Here is a 22,023-nt window from a genome sequence, read left to right as displayed (position 1 = left end):
TAATCCCTGGGTTTTGCATGGGGAATTTACAAAGGTATCCATTCTGTGCAAACAGCAGAATGAAAAAATCACCAAACTAGAGTAAAGCAAATTGTTCCTTGAGTAACAAGCCTCCATTTCAGACACAGCATTACATATATATATAAAAAAAAAAAAAAAAAAAAACTAATCTGCTTTCAGTGCATGAGCCAGCATCTCCATGAGCTCCTGCACTATGCTGGAAGTGTCAGTTTTCCCAGAGCTGGCTCAGTGTAGAAAATCCCTCTGGATGTCTATCAGAGCGATGTGAATCCCACCCTGGGGCTGCTGGCTGGCATGGGGAAATGTGTATTTTCAGAGAGACGAAACCTCTGTGTGAAACTGTACAAGGTGAAGTTGGCCTCTGGAGACTGTCATGTTCCTGAAGCCGTGAGAGGGTCCACTGACACCTCTCATAGGAAGGGAAGCTGTGTCTCACAGCCACCACTCCACAAAAGTACCTTATGTGTTTAATAAAAAAGAAAGGATTTTATCATGGCCATAGTTGTGAAAAAAACAAGCCATGTGAGAACACAGCACATGGATGACGCTTCAGTGGCAGACCACCAAATGGTTGTCCATATCTATCTAACCAGCTGCTATAAAAATAAACTCATTAAAACCTGAAGAGACAGAACAAACTGGGAAAGGAGGTATGGAAAGCATGGGGAACAAGACGAAGAAACAGAAGGCTGAAGCCTAGATTACATGGTGGGGATTTGATGCATGTATTGGCGTTAATTACTGCAATGTCAGAGGTCATCTGTAATCCCATTGTCGGGGTTTGTGTTCGGCACAATTACCATGCTGTGCTAAGTACAGCCAGAGTAATCTCATTCCAGAAAATGAGGTGCTTGGAGATAGACAGGATTGCAGATGTCTAAAGCAGATTTGTTTTCTGCATGCCTTCAATTTTGCATCTGTTTGTTTTGATGACGTTAGCTAGAGATAAACCAACAGAGAAAATGAAAGCTATATATTCATGCTGCAAAATCAGACATGCTTCATTGTCAATAACAAGAAATCTTTTTCTTCTGTTTACAGAGGCATAATCTTCACATTTTCAAGTAATTTTTAAACCATTTGGAGGTTTTTCTTAATTTGTGGACTGACATAAATGTAGTCATCCAAATTAAATATACTCAAGTAACATGTTTACCCAGTGCTTTCTGCTTCTTATCTCCTACAAGTACTAATTTTTTATCTTGAATTGGTTTGTCCTTCCCTGTTAAGAGCAGGAATCAGTGACATAACTCCCTATTCTTCTTTATCTGTTTAGAGATGCCTGTAAGCTAAAGGTCATATTTCCTTTTGCGTTTAGTATTTTTGTTCAGTTAGAGGGATTTATTTTATTTTTTCTATTTTTTGTAAGAGACTAGGGTGTAAACACAGAACTCATCTTTTATCTGGGGGCCTCTTTGAACCACATACCCCAGGTCTACAAGTGAAATCTGGACTAATTGTTATTTGCTTTGTGGTGCAAAATGGTATGTTGCATTTCAGATCTAGTTATGTTTGAGATTATAAAAGGAACCTTCAAGGGAGTTTTGTAACCATTCCATCTTCAGATGGGTTGGTGGGAATTTCTTCAAAGAACTGAAAAGATATAAATGAATCCTTAATTTTTTCTTTGACTTTTGCCATCTTTCAGTGGATCCATTCTAAAACATGTACCTACTTTATGGTACAGCTTTGTACTGTGTCTTCTTCACGGCCAATGGGGTATTGTAGGCATAGGGTTGTGTTTTTTAATGAGATTTAGAGAAGCGTCAATAGGGCTTTATTTAGTGAATAACAATTGCCACTATAGGATTAAAAGCAAAATTGCTTGAGTTAGTATTTTGCTATTCAATGGCATTAGAAGTAACAGCTCCAGATGACAAAATCAGCCTTGTGAATCTGTATCAGCAACCTGTCACACAGCTTTTTAACCGCTACTACCTGATTTTTTAACTTTTTTTTTTTTTTAATCACGTTGATTGTCATACCCCAGTGTGTTAGCATTAAGTAATGAAATTGGTGACTGACGTTGACCAGACTGAATTGCACAGTCACTGTAGTGGTATTATCACTCCCTTGGAGACTGCAGCTTGCCAAGCTGTCATGATTTTTTGTTAAATGAACTGTTGATTTAATAGTAGCAGAGATAACAACAAAACAATCTAGCTTGTACCTGTTCTGCAAACATGCATATCTTAGTTTTGTTTAAAAGACAATCTCCAAAGGCTGTGTCTGCTTGTTTCCTTGTTTCCTTGTTTCACTTGAGCTTATCCTGGAAGAAAAGCTGGTTTCTCATTTGAGAAGTAACACATTTGGAAGTCACCTGTGGGGTTTTTACTTTCTTCTTTCAGAACCCAAGCACCTGCTTGCCCATGGCTCTTCCTCTGTAAACAACTTAGAGCTGCAATTTAGTTTTATTTGTCTCCATTATCAGTGACGCACAATACCCAGCGCTTTCATTGCCCAGCACTATCTCCCTGCCTTAGCTTCTGCCAAGAGGAGCAAATTGTGCTGGTCACTTCTTCTCTGCGCCTTTAAATTAATGAAGAATTAAATCATTTGTGACTTTCTGTCCATATGGTGTAAGGATTTCATAGTAGTACCATTTCAGAGTTCATTCTTGGGCAGTGCTTAAGGTGAACGCACTGACAGGCTTCTGAGAAAGCCTAAAGTGTAAGTAAACATCTTCTCTGTTCTGTTGAGTTTAACATTGCCAAGGTGCAGTTGACCAGTTGGCCCATGCAGCAGATCTTTTGAACAACTGAGCAGATGAACTGCTACAGTTCATACTCCTGCAGTGTGCTTCTTTTTATACTGTGCATCAGAATTGAATAAAAATTTTTTTTAAAAAGTTATTTACTTGAAAGTGGTTGGTGGTATTTAATAGTAGGCAGGCTGACAATCATTTGTATACAAAGAACTTCAAATTTTTTTTCTGTTTGGATTGCTTACAATGACTGAATGCTATTGTAGCTGTACCCAAGTTGGGTGGCTTCAGAAAACTATGTATGAAAAATGCCATGGCTTTAAAAAAGATTACATCAACAAGTCTTTTAGTACTGGTGCTCTGGCTGAATACCACTCATAAAATTAGGAACATTTGAACATTACAGTTAAATACATACTTTGTGGTTCGCTCATTAGGTGCATAAAACCTTTAACTTTTTTCAGAGGAACTGCATATCATATTTATAGACTCGTGCTTCTAAAGATGACTGCAATAAGTTGAAGAGTATTGGCTAAGTGCTGACCTTTACAGCACGAGTAGTAATGTGGAATTTTACAGAAATTAGAGAATTTTAAGTTTGCTTTTATCAGCTATTTCAGTATTTGAATCTAAGAATCATTTTCTTGATGTTGGTATCTGTAAAGCACAGACAGCTCTTCAGAGAGAACAAACTAAAAGAAACGGAAATCTTTACCTATTTCATTAGGTTTGTAATGGGAATAGTTACTTACAGACTATATTTTTGTACATTTTTTCTTTTTTTAAGAAGATGCTACTTAAGTGCTTTAAATCTCTTCTAATAAGGTATTTAACATGATATTCTGGATCTAGTTGTATGCTGTTTGTAATTACAGCCATTTGGAACTCGGAGAAATAAATAATTTTGGTTGCATACATTTCTTGTTTCCATTCATAGGATGCTCTGGCCCACTAGGAATAGAAGGAGGAATTGTGTCAAATCAACAAATTACTGCATCATCCACTCATCGAGCTCTCTTTGGACTCCAGAAATGGTATCCATACTATGCACGACTTAATAAGAAGGGTCTTGTGAACGCTTGGACTGCTGCAGAAAATGACAGATGGCCGTGGATTCAGGTAACAGATGGAGCTAAGGAGAAAAAATCTCCTTGATTCAATTGCCAGAGTCACTTAAGAAACTGATGAAGACAAGTGGTAAACTAACAGATAGATTTCTTATTCACTGTCAGAAATGTAGCTTAGACTAAAAGGGACTATTTAGTTGCAAAACAGTAATAATCTCAACTTTGCAAATGCACAAATCTTTTTTATTTAAAAAAATGCGTGCATATGTTCCATTGTGACTCTAAGCCACAGAAGCAAATTTATAAAGACTCTTTCCAAGGAAGCAGCTTTCCACATATGCTACATTTGCTCATTAGGTCGTTAGTAGCATTTAGCAGTTATATCTCTTGGTGGAGGTACTTTGACACACTCCTTGGGCATAATTCTAGACTGCTTTAATGTGGTTTTGGCTGTACCAGAGCCTGCGGGAATTGTTTGTCCTCTCTGCTGAGCTGCTCGGTGCACATAGGTTAAGCGTTGTGTGCATCATGCTGGAAGTAACGGGAACTGTTGTAATTAAGGTTGAAATAGTTGTTCAACCATATCCACAGGGCTGAAAATACATTTTCCCATTCCTGCTTGAGGATATTATGGCTAGACTAGTTCAAATGGCAATGCCCCCTTTGTGGGCTGGATTTCTCTGCCAGCATCAAATGACTTTGGTATAAGTCATGAAGCAGCAGAATGTAAAATCTTGTGGCTGTATTTTAATGAAGGTAATGATTGCCTAGTGATTGCTGTAGGTCTTAAAATGATGCCAGATACTCGTGGAAAGAAACATGTCTACTAATCACTACAGTCAACATGTGAATATGGTGCCTCCCTTCCAGTGAACCCACCATGGGAAAAGGAGAAGACAGTACCTGAGCATCTTATCCACCAGCACTGAGATGAGCTGTCCATATGTCCCCTGGATGTGTCAGATAGACTTTTCTTGAACCTACCTACCTTTGTGTGCATTGCATAATTTTTATTCAAGTTTTCATGCTGACTACCATTTGCAATTTTCCAGAGGGGTTCCCAGATGTTTGGGGAAAAAGTGTACAGGATTGCCTGTTCATTTTTCTTGTTTGGAGAACAGGCACAAAGCACTGTTTGATGAAGTTCTCTGGAGCTGGTGTGGTGAGAATGCTGGGATTTGTCAGTTCTGAAAAATGAAGCCTGTGTTACTGTTTGTTATTCACTGCAGACTGAAAACACAAAGGTCCTTCAAAGTATCTTAAGTCAGTTTTCTTCTTACTAGAGGGGGTTGGGAAGTTTGTGAAATTTATATATTGAAAAAGACCTGGAAAGAATAACACAAAGGGACTTGAGAATTATGTTTGCAGGAGTGGAAAGCTAATGTAGCTAACCGATAATGAAAAATGTCCATGTTACATTAGCTTTTGGGGCTGCTTCAGGGTGTGGGCTTTTTTAAAAAATCTGGAGAAAAGAGTCAGAATCATTTAGCACTGGCCCCCTAGACATGGCTGTAGTCAAAGGTGACCTGGATGCAGACTGCCTGCAGCCAGTTGCTTCCATGTTGGTACAGGGAAGCCAGCACCCATCATCGAGGCACCTCTCAGAGAGCTGGGCAGGTTTCTACCCAGACCATAATTATGTGTGCCTTGGACTTTGCTCCCAGGGAAGTCTTCTCTTTGCGATTACCTGGAAGGAAGGTTGGACCAAAGGAGAAAATATTTCTACAAATTTCAGCCCAGGGCATGAGGTTTGAAAAATCTGTTCCTTTTTTGGAGTTAATGACCCAATCTAGGTAGTGCCAATCCCCTGCGGGTTATTCTGTAATTTTGACAGCCCTAGTATGTAAGGACTTTCTAAAAAGCTAATTAAGTGATATGATTAATGTGTAGTAAGCTCCTAGCATTCCTTTCTTTTTCTTCTCATTTTTCCTCAGAAATAAACTTTCGTTGTAGTTTTCACAGAACTTTGCAAGTGTTTTTTTTTTTTTTTTTTTTTTTGAGTTCAGAGTTTACAATATTAAAACAATTTTAAATCTTAAGAGGATTTTTTTTTCCTTTTCTGATGATTTTTCTCCTTAAAACACCTGGAGAGAGAAATCTAAATTTGATAGGGAGATGATACTTGTAGATAAAAAGTGATCTTTAGTGTTCTGGAGAAATCCTGTTTTGATTTGGCAAGGATAAAGTACTTCACAAACTCACATCTTATGCACTGCGTAGTAGTCCTTTACACTGGAGCCCTGTATGGTTCTTCAAGCCTGCAATATGACCCCTGTATGGGTGAACAGTTTATGCTGAGAGAAGAGGAGCACAGAAGTCCCATATCCTATATTTGCACAGCTTCCATAATGGCCAGGGAGGTGCTTCTTCAGCAATTGTGGAAACATAAAAAGACAGGGTACTTGGATGTACTAAGTTTCTGGATAACTTCCTTCTGCTCTTGTGGGAGAAGCGCTCCTAACAACGGCTTACTCTTACTTTTACTTTCTTGACCATCTCACCAACTTCAACCTGGATCATATTTTAGAGGGTCTGTGTATGGGACCTTCTCCACGTTGGTCTGGGAGATGGAGCAGCTGGTCCAGAATATGGCACTTTGAAAAACAATGTGAAAGTATGACAGAAATTAAATGGAAACTTTGAAACCAGAAACTACATTTTCAGGAAATGTAAATTTACATTTAATGCAGTGAACCTGAAGCTGTAGCCTGTTACTCTATTACAGTTTCTAATGCTAGATAAATCCTAGAGGAAGCTGTTGGATAATGGGCAAAGTCCCAAAAAATATAATTACGTAAAGGCCCATACTTATTTTTGCCTTGTTCCATCATTATCAATTTTCTTTGTCATTTAATTTCTTTATTTATATGCAGCTTGACAAATGAAAGGTTTGAGTGCTGTGGTTATAACTCACTTGTAATGAGTGCAGGTTTTTTTTTTCTCTAATCTTTCAGGTGTCTGACACACATGAACTAATTAGTATGCAATTTCATTTTCCCACATTCTCTAAATGACCTGAAAATTGAAATTGCCATTTTAAATTTACACTCTCCACATGTAATTAGTAATGGCACTACAATGCTTGTAATTGGCTTGTGATTTAAAGGGTCAGTGACCATGTTTTTGAAAGCAAATTAAAGTCAAAGTCATATCTCCCTTTTAAAGTTCTGCTGACCTCTGTTTCTCCACATAGGTTGACACTCTGATAAAACAACACCCATGTGTATCGTTCGCTGCTTTACAAGTAACACTAACTTTTAATGTTTTCAAATACAATGAGAAAAAATAAATAAATCTCATTGTTTTTCTGTGTTTCCACAATTCTGTGTTTCCTGAATTGTTTCATCTGTCAAAATGGTCACTTTGTCTGTTCTGTTAATATTCTTTTTTTTTTTCTTTTTTTTCTTTTTGGAACTCCTTGTTAAAAGAGCACTGATTTCTCTTTACCCTTTTGTCCTTTTGCATTCATGGCTTTAAAATATGCTCCTTCTTTTAATTCTGATTCCATTTTATCTCTACTCCTTCCTTCCACATAGTTCATATCTATGTTCTTTCCTTTGACATAGTTTGTATTATATTTTCTCAAGGCAATATAGAGATGGCCATGGCAGGGTTGTTGTTTATATTCTCTCTCTGCCATATCCAAAGTCATTTTAGATGCTTCAGTGGAATGGATCAAATCCTAAATTATGATTCTGACTCTCGCATACTTACCTTCAGTCATCCCTCTTCCCCTTCTTGTCACATTTTCTCTGTTTGTACCATTTTCCTTCCCACTCACGACTGTTTCTCTGTACCGTGGTCTGCTGTCCTGTGATGTAATGGTAATATTTTAATAAGAACTGCTAATCTCTAACAAAAACCTGTAACAGGACCTTCTGAATCTGTCTCCTCTTTAGTGATATCTAACCTATAGATCCATGCCTAAACATTAGATTTGTTCTTCTCCTAGTTTCACTAACCAAAGCTTATATTTAGTAACTCATCCAAACCTTGTATTTCTTAACTCATTTTTATTCTGTTCATGGCTAATTTACCTTTTCCTCCCACACAACATTATCCTTTTTTGTATCACTGCAGTTATTATTCCTGTAATACACAAAGACTTCAGCCATGATGGATATACAGAAAACACATGAGCTGGAATGTCATGAAGAACACCGTAAGACAAGATAAAATAGTTCAGTATAAACAGCAATGTAAGGAATGGTGTACACTACCAAAATAGATAAGTCGTGCAGTTAAGATGTGTGAGTAACTTTGGTAGAAAGGTGCACGTGGAAGAACCATGCTCAGGGATGAGAGAGCAAGGTGGGTGAATATTGCTTTGTCAGATAAGAGCCTTGTTTCTTCAGACTTCTGGAGGGGGTATGACCTTTCTGTTCTGTAAATAATATTAGTGCGTTGGTATTACTCATTAATATATGGCTGATCCGTAGATCAACCTTTCTAAAGGTTGATTGGCCCAAGAACAGTAGTACTTACGCCAACTATGTCAGGGAGCCTGGAGCAGCAGAGCCACAGGCTGGGCTGACTTAAATGCTGAACGTACCAGGGAGCCCCAGGAGCATCAACCTCAGAAATATGTCAATTTTAGAATGAGATAAGAAGGTGGGTGAAGGCATACAAGAGATACAGGGTGAAATGTACTAGATTTCATGCCAGACAGCAAGAATCTGAGTGTGCAGTGAAGTTTTGACTAATGGAAGAACAGAGTAAATTTGTTCCTGGTCCTGGCTGTGGCTGCTTGATTAGGGAAGAAGTGGAAAAGATCAGTGCCTGCTGGTGGCCCCATAATTGCTGCTGCTACTGCACAACTGGGCTGTCACATCTGAGAACAAGAGATCCTGTAATTTCTGCTAGTCTCATGATTGAGAAGAGGATCCCCATGAGGAGTAAGCCTGGTAATTGCAAAAATTGTAATGGTATTTGAGAGACTACCACCTCTTTTTTAAAGTGCTTTGGGGACTTTTGGATATAGAAATTGTTTTTACAAGGTTGATATTAATCCAAAGGCACAGAGAGCAAATATGGGCATACATTACATCCAGAGAATACTAAGAAAATGAACTAATCACTGTGCATCACACCATAGTGTGGAAACTGGTTGAACATGTAAACTGTTGCTGGAGATTGTTGTATATAAATGTAAGTTATTAAATAGAAATATATAAAACTGTATATATATTTAGTTATCCATTATTAAAATAGCACAAACCATTTCTCCAGAGACATCTGCATGGTTACTAATTTGCTTTTAAATAAAATATTCAAATATTTTATTTTATTACTATGAGAAGGAGGAGGATTTGTTTACCAAACAGCTGGACCACTCAGCTTGATTGTAGAGTCAAAAAATGGGGGAAAAAAAGGTAGTTCAGGTTGAATGGGTTTGTTTTTTTTCTCTTTCCTAGCTTTTACAGGATACAAAAATATACAAAATACTTAGTTTGGGATTAGATTGAAATACTTTTTCACCTTAGAATAAGTCATCCCTTTCTAGCTCTATATTTTACTTTTTTCCTTTCTTAGGTCATTTTTTAAATGTCAGATATTATTTTGAAATGGAAAGGCTAGAAGTCTTATATAAAATATATTAAAGCAAAATGTTACAGCAATTTTCTAATTTGTTCCCTAATAGCTTGTCTGAAACTACATGCTAAAGTTTAGATGAAACTCTAGATGAGATATTACAGTTTTAGATAGATGAGATATTACAGTTTGATGGAGAAGATGCCCAACTTTTAATTAGTAATCTGAATATATTAGTGTTTTGGTCTAAAACAAAATAGTTGGTTTTATTTACTTTTCCCTTCACAGTAGATCCCTTTTAAATATTACTTTATTTCTTTTTAGTATCTTCTGCCTTTTGCAGTTTTCTTTTTCTAATTTTTCTTCATTATATTTCTTGAAAATGTGATTAGATAGTCTTCCTACTGAGACTCTAAACAAAAAGGTGACCTGTAGAAGGAGATCTACACCAGCAGATTCTGGGTAAAACTTTCGCAGGCCCCCTGTGTAATTTAGAATTGCAAGGTCAGCTAAGTCTAGTCAGTCACAGAAATGTAGTTCTTGTATAGCATGTTCCCGCAGCAGAAATCAGAGGGATTAATTAGGGACCAATGCAGTGGGCGTCCCATGAAATGCATGGAAATGTTCATTGTCCTGCAGGGTGTGCACAGAGCCAGCAGTCTGTATGGGAGATGGCAGTGTTCACCCAGAAAAAACAGAACACTACAGCATTGCCTGTACACAGCATTCACTAAAAATGTCTCCAAGGACTAAATCATACATTGACATGTTACTGGATTTGATGTTTAAAATCGGCAGGGTAAGACAAAGATTGTGCATGATAGTGATTAGGATACTTGTTTGAGAGGATCCAAAGTCCAGTTTCTACACCAGAAGCACTTTATTTAGTGATTACTGATGCTTTTATAAAGTTTTTTTTCTTTTTCTTTCTTTTTTCTTTTAATTTGTTCTAAATATATTGGAACATTGTTTCAGTTCAGTAAATTTTATTTATTTATTTATTTATTTGTGGCTTTTTTTTTTTTTTAACATGGGTGTCTCTCACAGTACCTGCAGCTTCAATCCCATCTCTGGTTCTCAGACTCCCTGTTTTTTTGGTCTTACGTCCCCTCATACTGGCATTATTCTTTGTGTGCATGTGAATCTCACAAACCTACTCATAACTGTTCTGACACGTAAAAAAAATTACTTATAATAAAGGCTTTATAAGTTCCATCATTCTTATCCTAAATGCACAAAAATATATATATATAAATTTATTTATTTACTTATTTAAAAAAAAAAAAAAAAAACACGGCAAAATTAGCAGCTTCCACATCAAGAACTTCCAAAGAGCAAGTATACACCAGATGATAGCTGTTTGCTAATAAAATGATAAAACCTAAAATACACAGAGGTCTTGCAGAACATTCATTCAAACATCTGCTAGTAAGGGCTCTAAGCAAGCTACCATCTGTCAAACCATTCATTTTGTCAAAGTTCATTTCCTCATTCATGAGTACTGTTGTATCAGCTTCAAAAAATACCTGTCATCATAGATTAAATATTTAATATGACTTAATATAGCTCTCAGCTTAGTATAATGTGGCCAAGTGAACCTTATGAAATACGATCTGAGAGTCATCATGTACGGTGATTTGAACCATATAGAAGGACTTAATCTGGTAAGTTAAATGCTGAAAAACTCTTCTTAAGCTCTTCATTTTTTGTCAACAATCCAAAATTTTGCTTAGTATTTGCTTAGTATTAAAGTATTCCTTGGGGAATATCGACAAGTGACAGTAAGTACCTGAAAGTCCTTGACAGGAGAGAACAGAAACTAATAAGGAACGTGCAGTTGAATTCTCTCAAAGCAGCTCCACGTAGGACCTATGAACTACAGGAATTAGTAAATATCTTCAAATGGTCAAAGTTTGCCATAAATTCACTGACTTCAGTGAACTCAATACCAATGTCTGCAAGCTGCAGATCTCCCTCAACACCGATATGTTTAGCATAGTCTAAAAATGCTGTTTATGTTCTCAGACAAGAAAACAAAAGGACTGGAAGCCTATTTCCTAGTCTAATCATCCAGATACTCCCTTGTGTCCCCTATCTTGGTGTCTATTTGATATTATCTTAAATCTCCTAGTTTCATTCTTCATACACACAAACACCCACACACAGACATATTCAAACAACTTTTGATTGAGATTTCAGAGATACAAAAGCAGCCAGTTCAGAGTTAGCATTCCCATGGCAACAGAAACTTGATGCTGTTATAAACACTATCCATAACACGCTCTGTCAGCCCGCGCACCAGCTTTCCTTAATAACTCCCTGTAATATGGCTGAACGACTGAAGGAACAATACTTTTAAATGCATTGTTTTATGTTTCTGTGACACCATCTATTTTGACCCAAGGATTTTTTACATTTACCATCCTGATATTAAAAGTCATCAAAGCAGCAAGTGGTGGCATGCTGAAATGATCATATCCGTGTCTGTCTGGTTCCTTGTGCCAATAACAAGTTGCATGTGGAGGTGTCCCTGTGCCTACATGGTGGCTTGCCAGCTGTAATGGAGCTCTGTGTGGGCATCACAGTCCCCCCGTGGGGACAACAGCGTCTAAAACACTTAGATGATGCTGTGCTGGTGTGTGATAGTCAAAAATGCCGTATTTTGTGTCGTAAACATTCACTTTCAAAACCAGCAGGCCAAATGATCCTTACTTACAGTTAGGCTTCTGCCAAGTCTGACTTCTAGAAAAGAACTGGTTCAAGTTACTTCACTACAGCTAAAGTTCAAGAAAAAGTACAGTTACATATGAATATATTAAGATACATATATACAGAGGCATGTATATACACTTACTTGTGTGTCGATGGCCCCAGAGCAGCACATGGGTGCTGAGTTCATATGATATGTGACAGAAGTTTCCACTACAGTGGAAATAGAGTCAAAGCTCTGACACAGCCCCAGCTTTACAGACTCATGCAGTCCCTGTCTGCACCTTGGAATTTCTCTGCACTTTTAGAGGTGGTGGAAAAAAGTTATGGTCTTATATAGGCTGTTGGGAGTATAGGAGTTGCCAGCACCGTGATACTAAAGCAGGAAACAGGGTCTGAAGTAAACCTGTAGGCCTCTGCTGGAAATGGTGACCTGTGCTTGTCATCTCAAAGACCTTCTAATTTCACTGGAACTTCAGTTCTATGGACTGAAAAACAGGAGTGAGCTTTACTCTCACATTCTTCTAACCTTCTTTCTTCAAGAGTGGTTAAGATAAAGAGACACTGTTCAAGTCTCTTTTGCAGGGGTTGGGGAAGCAGAGTCCCTCCCACTGTAAGTGAAGAGCAGGTTTGAGACCACCTGATGAAACTGAACAGGTACAAGTCTGTGGGGCCTGGTGAAATGCATCCCAGGATCCTGAGGGAACTGGCTGATGTAGTCGCCAAGCCTCTCTCCATTGCATTTGAAAAATCCTGGCAGTCAGGTGAAGTCCCTGGTGACTGAGAAATGGGAAATATCACTTCCATTTTTAAAAAGGGTAGAAAGGAGCACCTGGAGAACTACAGATCGGTGATCCTCACCTCTGTGCCCAGGAAGATCATGGAACAGATCCTGCTGGAAGCAATGTTTAGGCACGTGCAGGACAAGGAGGTGATCTGAGACAGCCAGCATGGCTTCACCAAGGGCAAAGCATGCCTGAACAATCTGGTGGCCTTCTGTGATGGAGTAACTGCATCAGTCAACAAGGGAACACTGACCAATGTCATCTGCCTGGACTTCTGTAAGGCCTTTGATATTCCCACATAACATCTTGATCCCCAAATTGTAGAGAGATGGATTTGAAAAGTGGACCATTCAGTGGATAAGGAATTGACTGGATGGCTGCATCCAGAGAGAGTCTGCCTGCTACTCTGGCCTTGTGAAGCCCCACTTGGAGTGCTTCTTCGGAGTCTGGTACCCCAGTACAAGAAAGCCTGTTAGAGCAGGTCCAGAGGAGGGCCACAAGGATGATCAGAGGGCTGGAGCACCTCTCCTATGAAGTCAGGCTGAGAGAGATGGAGATGTTCAGCCTGGAGAAGAGAAGGCTCCAGCAGACCTCCTTTTGGCCTTTCAATACTTATAGGGGGCTTATAAAAAGATGGAGAGCAACTTTTTGCTTGGCAGATAAAGATAGGTCAAGGGGAATGGTTTTAAACTAAAAGAGGGAAGATTTAGATTAGATATTAGGAGGAAATTCTTCACTCAGAGGGTGGTGAGGCACTGGAACAGGCTGCCCAGAGAAGCTGTGGATGCCCCATTCCTTGCAGTGTCCAAGGACACGTTGGACAAGGCCCTGGGCAACCTTGTCTAATGGGTGTCATCCCTGCCTATGGCAGGGGTGTTGGAACCAGGTGGTCTTTAAGGTCCCTTCCAAACCAAGCCACTCTATGATTCTATGAAGTCTGAAGCTCTCAATGAGATTTTTCCAATGTTGAGTTTCTTTTCTTGGTCTATTGGAAAGCCAAAAAACATTTTACATTTTATCAAATCTATTTCCTATCAGCTTTTATAGAAGGAGAAAATATTTTAAGGGAAAATGCAGGGCTAATTAAAATGATAGGAAAGTCTGTTTTTCTTTTTTTTTTTTTTCTAGGCATCAGGATGCTCAAGGGTAACTTTTTATATTTTTATGTTAACTTATTTGTTTATTGGTTGTTAATTTCAAGAAATAATGAAAAATGTGAGTTTGTTGTGATTCAACCAATATTCAGGCAATTTTTTAAGGTTCAGAGGGGATTAATCATTCAAGCTTATTCTTCCTTTTTTGTAATAACGTCTGTGGGTGGCAAAATCATGTGGGTGATATAGTCTTTTCAGCAGAAACAAAGCCATCTGCCACCTGTGTGCTTATTAATCTACCTCTTTACTCCACTTGCGTCCATCTAAAACCTTGGCCTTTCTCCCTAGACAACCAGTCTCATAGCAACTAACAGATTATTCTCGAAGATGACAATATGTAGGAAGTATTGCTTTCATGTACTCCTATTTTCCCATTTGTATTTCTCCCAAAAATTGTATCACAAGGTGAACAGAGTCTAACAATTGCTCTAGTTATTATCAGCATTACCGGGTCAGTTGGCAAATCCTACTTACAACTGGAATTTCAGCATGCTTTGCGTCTTCTGTAAACTGACGATGAAAAAGGCTCTGGACTAACTAGAAAAGTACTTCCAGGTGTTTGCAGATGGGAAGAACAAAAAGATACTATGACCAGCATAATAGGCAGCATAAAGCCAGGCCCATTGGAAAAGAAGGTTTTAAGAGGGTATATGATGATTATGAGGATTATATCAAAATAGGAAGAAAAGGGGTAAGAACGTGTATTTTATGATCTGCGTTATGAAAACTGAAGTATTGCATCACAAGTTTTTTAGGAACTGAAAACACTGTTATGTTACTGGCTAAGGAAGGCTAGCATGTTCCTCATAAACTCTTTGCAAAAAATCCAGACCGAGTTTAGGTTTGTAGCATCTCCTAAGGCTGGCATAGCCAAGATGACATAGTAAAGCAGGTCTGTCCTTTGCATAGCCCATAACAATCATGTCCTGTGAAAGCACTCTTCAGTGAAACTCTTCCCCGTGTATCTACTCTAGTTATAAACTGCATAAAACGAAGAAGGGGTAGTGAACTATGGTTAAGAAGTGCTCTCCACACATGTTCATACACCATTTGGTATCACTGCTATCACTTACTGGGTGTATTCTGGTGAAAGAACTAAGTAGCTTCAGTTTCCTTGTGTGTTAAAATAAGCTGGGAACATGCAAAACCCCCAGCAGAGATACCACATTGCCAGGGAAGCATTAATCTCCTGCATGCTCTCAGCTATTCCAGTTTTTGCTTCAGCTTCCATCTTCCAGTGGATGCATTTAATTTCAGGTTTAGCTTTTTTTTTTTTTTTTTTTTTTTTTTTTAACATTTAAAGCTAGTGAAGAGATTTTCTTCAACAGACCTGTCATTTTCTAGCACATTTCCCTCTAAGTCTTGGCTTGAGAAGATACAGGACCTAGGCAAGGCATGCTGAAGTCCAAAATGGGCATTCTTCCCAGTTGTCCTTGTTGGGCTTCATATTTGTTACCAGAGTTTTTACTTAAAAACATATTGAAAGGATGCAATAGAAAATACCTCTGGTATTTGTCAAAGGCAAGTTAGAGCTTTAACTGAATATATTTGCATGGTGATTTTAAGATTGTACCTTCTGAATTTATTTCTGTTCCGTAAAGAAGAGGGTTTTCATGTAGGATTAAAAGAAAAGGGCATGTTTGTTTCTGTGCCCTGAGCCTGTCATCTTACTTCTAAACTCTATGAGCCATCAATCAGTTGTATTTTACATGTGGAAATACATCTAGATATTTTCTTTGACAATTGTTTTTATTTACACATTCTTTGACTGGTACTTTAAGAATTATTCTAGACAATTTGGGGAAGTGCTTTTTTTGTTTGGTGAGTTGGTTGGTTTGTGGTTGGGTTTTGGTTTGGGTGGTTTTTTTGTTTGCTTGTTTTGTTTTGTTTTTGAGATGTAAGCATGCCAAAGAAGTGGAAAGGATTCCAAAGTTCAACGTATATGAAGGAATTAATAATAGCAATAAACAATTTTAGTGTTTCTTAGCTAACCTTAAATTGCAGGTAGTTAATTCCCATTTAATCAGGAATTTGTAAATGAGATGAAATTTTACAGGGCTTCAGACCTCTGAGCAATGTGAGACTGATTATGGACCTCTTTTTGAGATGACAGGCTAAAAACGCCAGTATTTGAATAATTGATATCATCCTGTTAATGACATTCATAACAACTACCTTTGGGACTAAAATAATGGCTTAATAATAAGAAGAAACAGACCAAGCAAGTTTTTAGTCTGTCTAATTATGTAAAGTCTCTGAGGCATAAAGTGAAAGTTCTCAACAAAAGCCAAATGAAGTGAGTGCTTTTTGGTAATATTCATAATGTACGCTCCTCCAATATGAATATTACAGTTTGGTCCAAACAGTCCCTGTATTTATGTTTTCTGTACAAGTGGGTTTTGATCTATATTCTGATCCTTCTACGGACATGGAAACTAAATTAATGGGACAATTTATGCCACTGATTCAGCATTCCTAGCTTGAAACATAAATAGTCTAATTGAAGAAAGCAAAGACGTTGAGTTACTTTAGATGGTTGGCTCAGACTAAGCTGTAAGTGAGTACAGGGAAGACTTGAGAGCCATTTGTTGTTACCATATGGGAAAAGAGTTGGGTGAGGCATATTGAACAACAGGATCAGGAGGGTAAGTTTACAGAGGATTTGGTATGAAAGTTGTGAAGAGTCTTTGCTGGATCTGCATCCAGGTCAGTGAAACAAAGAGGGTTTGAGATCTGAAATAATGGGGTATTTCATCAATTTGCCTGCAAGGTACAATCCCACAATCATAGTTGGAATTACCTTTTGTAAAGTGACATATAGCAAATGACTGTGTTTGTTCTTCCAGACTATCACAAATTTAAGATAAAACAAGTTGGCTTTTCACTATGTAGCTAACTCCCATTCCAGAACAGAAGCAACAGCTGGAATGCCACCATGGATAAATCACTGCCTTACCTCATCTGTTAGGACTCATATCACTGGTACTATCCTGACTGCATTAATTACCTGGAGAAGCTCTGCTAAAAGTGCTGGTTCGGAGAGTAACAAAAAGCCACACACAGGCAAGATATGCAAGCACTTTACATTGAGGCGTGGTGATACTCTGCAGCAGGGAATATAATAGGAACTGACCTGCTCTGGCCGTCCTGAACCTCATCACATGCTGAGTCCTGCACTGCAGGCCCTGCTTCAGACATGCCATCTGAGTGAAACAGCAGTGTTCATCATGTTCAGGGCCCCTTGCTCTTGAAGACTGAGAGGGAATCATAGGAGGGAGCTTTCAGGCTCATTACATTTCACAGCATTGCAGGAATCATGTCAGGTTACTCCTTTCCTGAGTTTATTACAAACATTTCCATTGGCAAGTATCCATGTTTCTCATCAGCATATGCTTCTGTGGGAGCTTTCTATCTAGCTTTATCAGAATCATGACTTTAAAAAAAAATAAATTTCAATCTTTCAAAAACTGATGAAATCATCAGGGAAGCATTGCTATAGTAAATCTTTGTATGCCAGTATAGTCCTGATCAACCCTATTTTTACATCAGCAGTAGTGAAGGTTACTGAAAAAATACATGCTTTGTGCCAGAAAGGATGGAGAATTATTTATAGTAATGCTACTGTATCTCATAACTGAACTAGGTAAACATCACAGTTCTTTGTAAATTGCATTTCTGTTATGAACGAAGCCTCATGAAAAACTACATTTAAAGTTTCAAAGACCCAATGCTTCATGAAGGCTTTAAACTGAGTATGTTTTGGAGGCTTGCTGTTAAGGTATACTTCAGGCAAACCTGTTCTGTACTAAATTTTAGTGGTGTTATTGCTAACAGTGTAGTAACAAATGAGAGGATTATAGTTATGTATTCTGGCCAGGAGCATCACATATGGTGTCTTCCTAAAGTCACTTCATCTTCTCATCCCTCTCCTCCTCTAGTGGATGTAATAATGTAGATGAGACAGATGCAACTGATTTTTTTTAATCTTTTTTTTTGTCAAGTACATAGTTTCTGCACACTGAATATGCTAATATTTGATCACAGATTGCAGAGGAATATGAACTTACATTGATGGTGTCCCTAATTTCTCCTGTTCTGTTACATTGACATATTATGAATGTGACTTTTTTTTTTTTCTTCCTACAGTTCTAAGGTTTATTAAGCATGCTGGGAAGTTATTTTTGTTGTTTATTTTGTGGAGCTCTTTGTACTATTTATTGAATGGTTTCTTGTTTTTATGGGAAAAAACATGTTGTAGTTATCTCCAGTTTTATGGTCCTCCATTTTCTCACACCTAAAAGTGAAGCTGAAAAAGCAACATGCAGATCTGTAGGATTGACTCTGAATCGTCTTTGGAAATAATTGTCTTTGAAGTAATTGTCTTTGCACTGTTTTTAGTTTGTGCAATCTGTAGAAACTTGTAAATTTGCCTTGTTCATATTGACACTTTCTCCTGGGAAAAAAATATTGGTTTTCATTTGTTTTTCCTTTATGATACGGATTTTTTTGAAGTTAAATTCCAGTTACATTTTGATTGCCTACATCTTCATCTGTGTAGACATCTGAATGATTTAGCATCCCAAAACAGATTTGTGTGAGTCATTGCAGTCAAAGACATTAGTGCACCCATGAAAATTGTTTAATAGGTGATTACTGCTACAGAATCAGTGCCGAGAGCAGGAGACATAGCAAGTCACTGTTTCCCCTCCTGCAGAAAAAGGCCACGGCTCTGTAAAGTACTGCGATGAGAAAAGTGGTCTAATCATGGAGGTGGGGTGATTGTGGTGGTTAAAAGGAACAAGATTAAATGAAATTTCAAGGGTTGCTGGGAATTTTTTAACTGATAGAGTGCATTTTGTTCCCCAGCTCTGGGGCATGTGCCACACTCAAGGGAGCACTCCCTGAGTGATTTTCTTTTTACTTAGTTTTGTCTATATGATGCAGTTTAGGAGGCACCAGGCGACTGGCAGTACACAAGTTCAGCCTTCAGCAATGCGTACAGCACTGAATCTGAGGTACTAGATTTTATCCCTGAGGGCTGTTAAATTGAGTTGGCTGCCAAGTCTGTGCAGTTGCTGAGTTTTTAACTAACTTGCCATACCGGCATAGTGAATTTGCACCATCTATTGTGCAGACAGTGCCTCTTTCTTGTACAATCAGATTTGGATGGGCTGAAATCAGATTATGGGCTTTCTCTTACAGGTAGTTTTACCCGCATGATTTAGTGCTCATCATTTACTCTATGTTGTGGTTTAACCCGGCGAGCAGCTAAACACCACACAGCCGTTCACTCACCCTCCCCCCTCCCTCTCTGGGATGGGGGAGAGAAATGGGAAAGTGAAGCCTGTGAATTGAGATAAAGACAGTTTATTAAGACAGGAAAATAATAACAATAATAATAATAATAATAATAATAATAATAATAATAATAATAATAATAATAATGTGTACGAAATAAGTGATGCACAATGCAATTGCTCACCACCCGTTGACCGATGCCCAGCCTATCCCCGAGCAGCCGGCCCCCCCCCTACCCCGGCTAGCCACCCCTATATATTGTTCAGCATGACGTCAGATGGTATGGAATACCCCTTTGGCCAGTTTGGGTCAGCTGCCCTGGGTCTGTCCCCTCCCAGCTCCTGCTGCCCCCCTAGCCTGCCCTCTGGCAGGACAGAGTGAGAAGCTGAAAAGTCCTTGGCTTAGTGTGTGCGTTGCTCTGCAACAATTAAAACATCAGCATGTTACCAGCACTCTTCTCATCCTAATCCAAAACATAGCAACCTACCAGCTACTAGGAGGAAAATTAACTCTGTCCTACCTGAAAACAGGACACTCTAGCAGCAGGAAACTTTTGCATTGGAATGCAAAACCTGTTAGAGGCTGATTCTTTAACTGTGGGTGTTAAGTGGCACCTTGCTCAAGTTTCATCAAACGCTGTGTGCCGTGAGGAAGTACGGCAGCAGGCATCCTCTGCTAAGATCTCTCTGCATGTGCACGTTGCAGCTGCAGTCCCCAAAGTGTGCTGGGTGAGTGAGATGCTGTTCCCCGGAGCCAATTGTAGCACCATGCACATGGGCTGCCTGCCAAGCCTGAATCTGGTACTCTCAGAGTAACCTTAGATGTAAGCCAGGCTAGGAGAACTGATCAGGCTTTTCAGCTCTTTCCTCAAACTTCTTGCAAGTATATTCTTCTTCCAAAGTCATTGTCCTGCACTAGTACCTAAATTACTGGGGCAAGCCCCTCAAAGTACCGGGGATCTTCTATCATCCTTGATTTGCCTGGTTGCTCTAGGTGATGACAAGGGGTCTTTTATAACCAAATAAGCTGTTGCCTTTTATAAAACAATATGTTTAACTCTTCTTCTTACCGTGTTGATTTTCACCTCTTCGTTTTAAAACACTGTCACCCATATAAATAGAATATATAACTTCCTATCCTAAATCTGTATTTCTGTTGTATCCACAAAGCAGAGCATCCCAAGCTGTTTCTCTTAACAATTGCCACAGAAAAATGCATTTGAAAATGCTTTTAGTGCTACAAGAGCTAGTTCACATTTCACATTGGGAAGAAACTGTGCTTCCCACTGAAGTACATTAAGTAAGAAAGATTTCAGCACCAGCTTCATTATAGCCATTGCACAGTTCTAATAGTTTGTGTTTTGCTAGGCTCTGACTTGAGAAATTTAAAACACATAAAGGAACCCAGACACAAAGGGCCAATTAATTCCTGGTGTATCCATATACACTGAAAGGAGCTACCACAGGCATGAAGTTAGCCCCATGACAGTTTTCTATGCAAGAAAGCTGTAGGGATTTGAAAGTGTTTTTCTTCCTCCTTCACCAGGATTTTCCTGCAAACATTGACAGAATTTATAGATCTAATTGCAAAACACACTGTCCTGTTTTTCTTTCCTAAGTCATTTCAAGCTCAATATTGTTTAAATCCAGAGCTCAGTTTATGATTCAGAGTACGATTCCTGATTGAGAAAGCTTCTAAAAGGAAGAAAGCCTCTTGAGGTGCAGTGGTTGATTTGTTGTGTATTAGAGTTGGAGGCTGGGGCATGGAGAGGAGCCAGTGTGGTAATAGACTATACAGTGGCTAAAACCGTGGTTTCATTAGAAATTATTCTTTCCAAGTAACGAGAAAAAATATCTTCTACATAAATTCTCGTAAAAAAAAAAAAAAAAAAAAAAAAAAAAAAAAAAAAAAACTTTGTTAGGTCATTATCTGGGAAAAATAAAAATAAAAATTGAGAGTGAACCTGAAAGAACATTAGATATATGCATAACTAGATCAAAGAAAAGTTATTTGGTATTGGGGTATCTCCCATGCTGTCTTCCTTTTCCCAAACAGTGAAATTTGAAGACATTTCTTGACTGCATATCTAAAAAGCAAATTGTAAATGACTGTTATGTTTGACTGTACTTTCCAATTTGTATTTGGAAATGGTATCCACTTTACTATTATAAATATAGTAAATATATGACAAATTTTTCTATGTTGCCTGTTTGTAAATAATTTTAAATTCCATATACAGAGTGAAATCTGCAGAAGAGACATGAGAAACATTTGTGTCCATCCATTTACTATTCTGTGTTAACTACATTTTGAAATGGTATTAGGGGAGCTGATAGTAGTCTCTGAAGATGTTCTCTTACAAAGATATGTGTGCTGTTTTTGTTGTTGTTGTTTGTTTGCTTGTTTTTTGTTTTGTTTTGTGTGCATTTTTTTTCCCTCTTGGAAACAGGGAATGTGGAAGAAAGGTTTTCCAAGACTAAAAAGATCTGAATCTCTTCTAATTAATACCTATCTAAATTCCTGGTATGAGTCCATTCTCCCCATTGCAACTGCAAATATTTCTGAGTTTTCCTGGTATATATGAGAAAGAGCCTGTAAAAATGTGAACTTGTATAGGCAGCTTCTCCTCTCCCAGGTCTAAACTGATAAAACAACCATTGTTATCTTAAAAGTGTATGAGTGTTTATTCATTACTTAGGGTGAGAATGTGATAAAGCTACATTGGCGTTTCTTTTTTCCTCGTGAACAAAAAT

General features: G+C 38.2%; 1 protein-coding gene across 2 annotated transcripts in view; it reads left to right on the top strand.

The window, feature by feature from the left end:
- EDIL3 (EGF like repeats and discoidin domains 3) overlaps nt 1–22,023 on the top strand; it is a 265,674-nt gene that overhangs the window by 184,604 nt on the left and 59,047 nt on the right. For both annotated transcript variants that reach the window (XM_040541409.1, XM_040541408.1), the window contains one exon: nt 3,663–3,844. In XM_040541409.1, the coding sequence (XP_040397343.1) occupies nt 3,663–3,844 (182 nt within the window). The remainder of the gene's footprint in view (nt 1–3,662; nt 3,845–22,023) is intronic.

The sequence above is a fragment of the Cygnus olor genome, chromosome Z (genome assembly GCF_009769625.2).
Source record: "Cygnus olor isolate bCygOlo1 chromosome Z, bCygOlo1.pri.v2, whole genome shotgun sequence".
NCBI classification, from domain to species: Eukaryota; Metazoa; Chordata; class Aves; order Anseriformes; family Anatidae; genus Cygnus; species Cygnus olor.
Note: the sequence above shows the minus strand (reverse complement) of the source record. Positions and strands in the feature narration are given on the sequence as shown.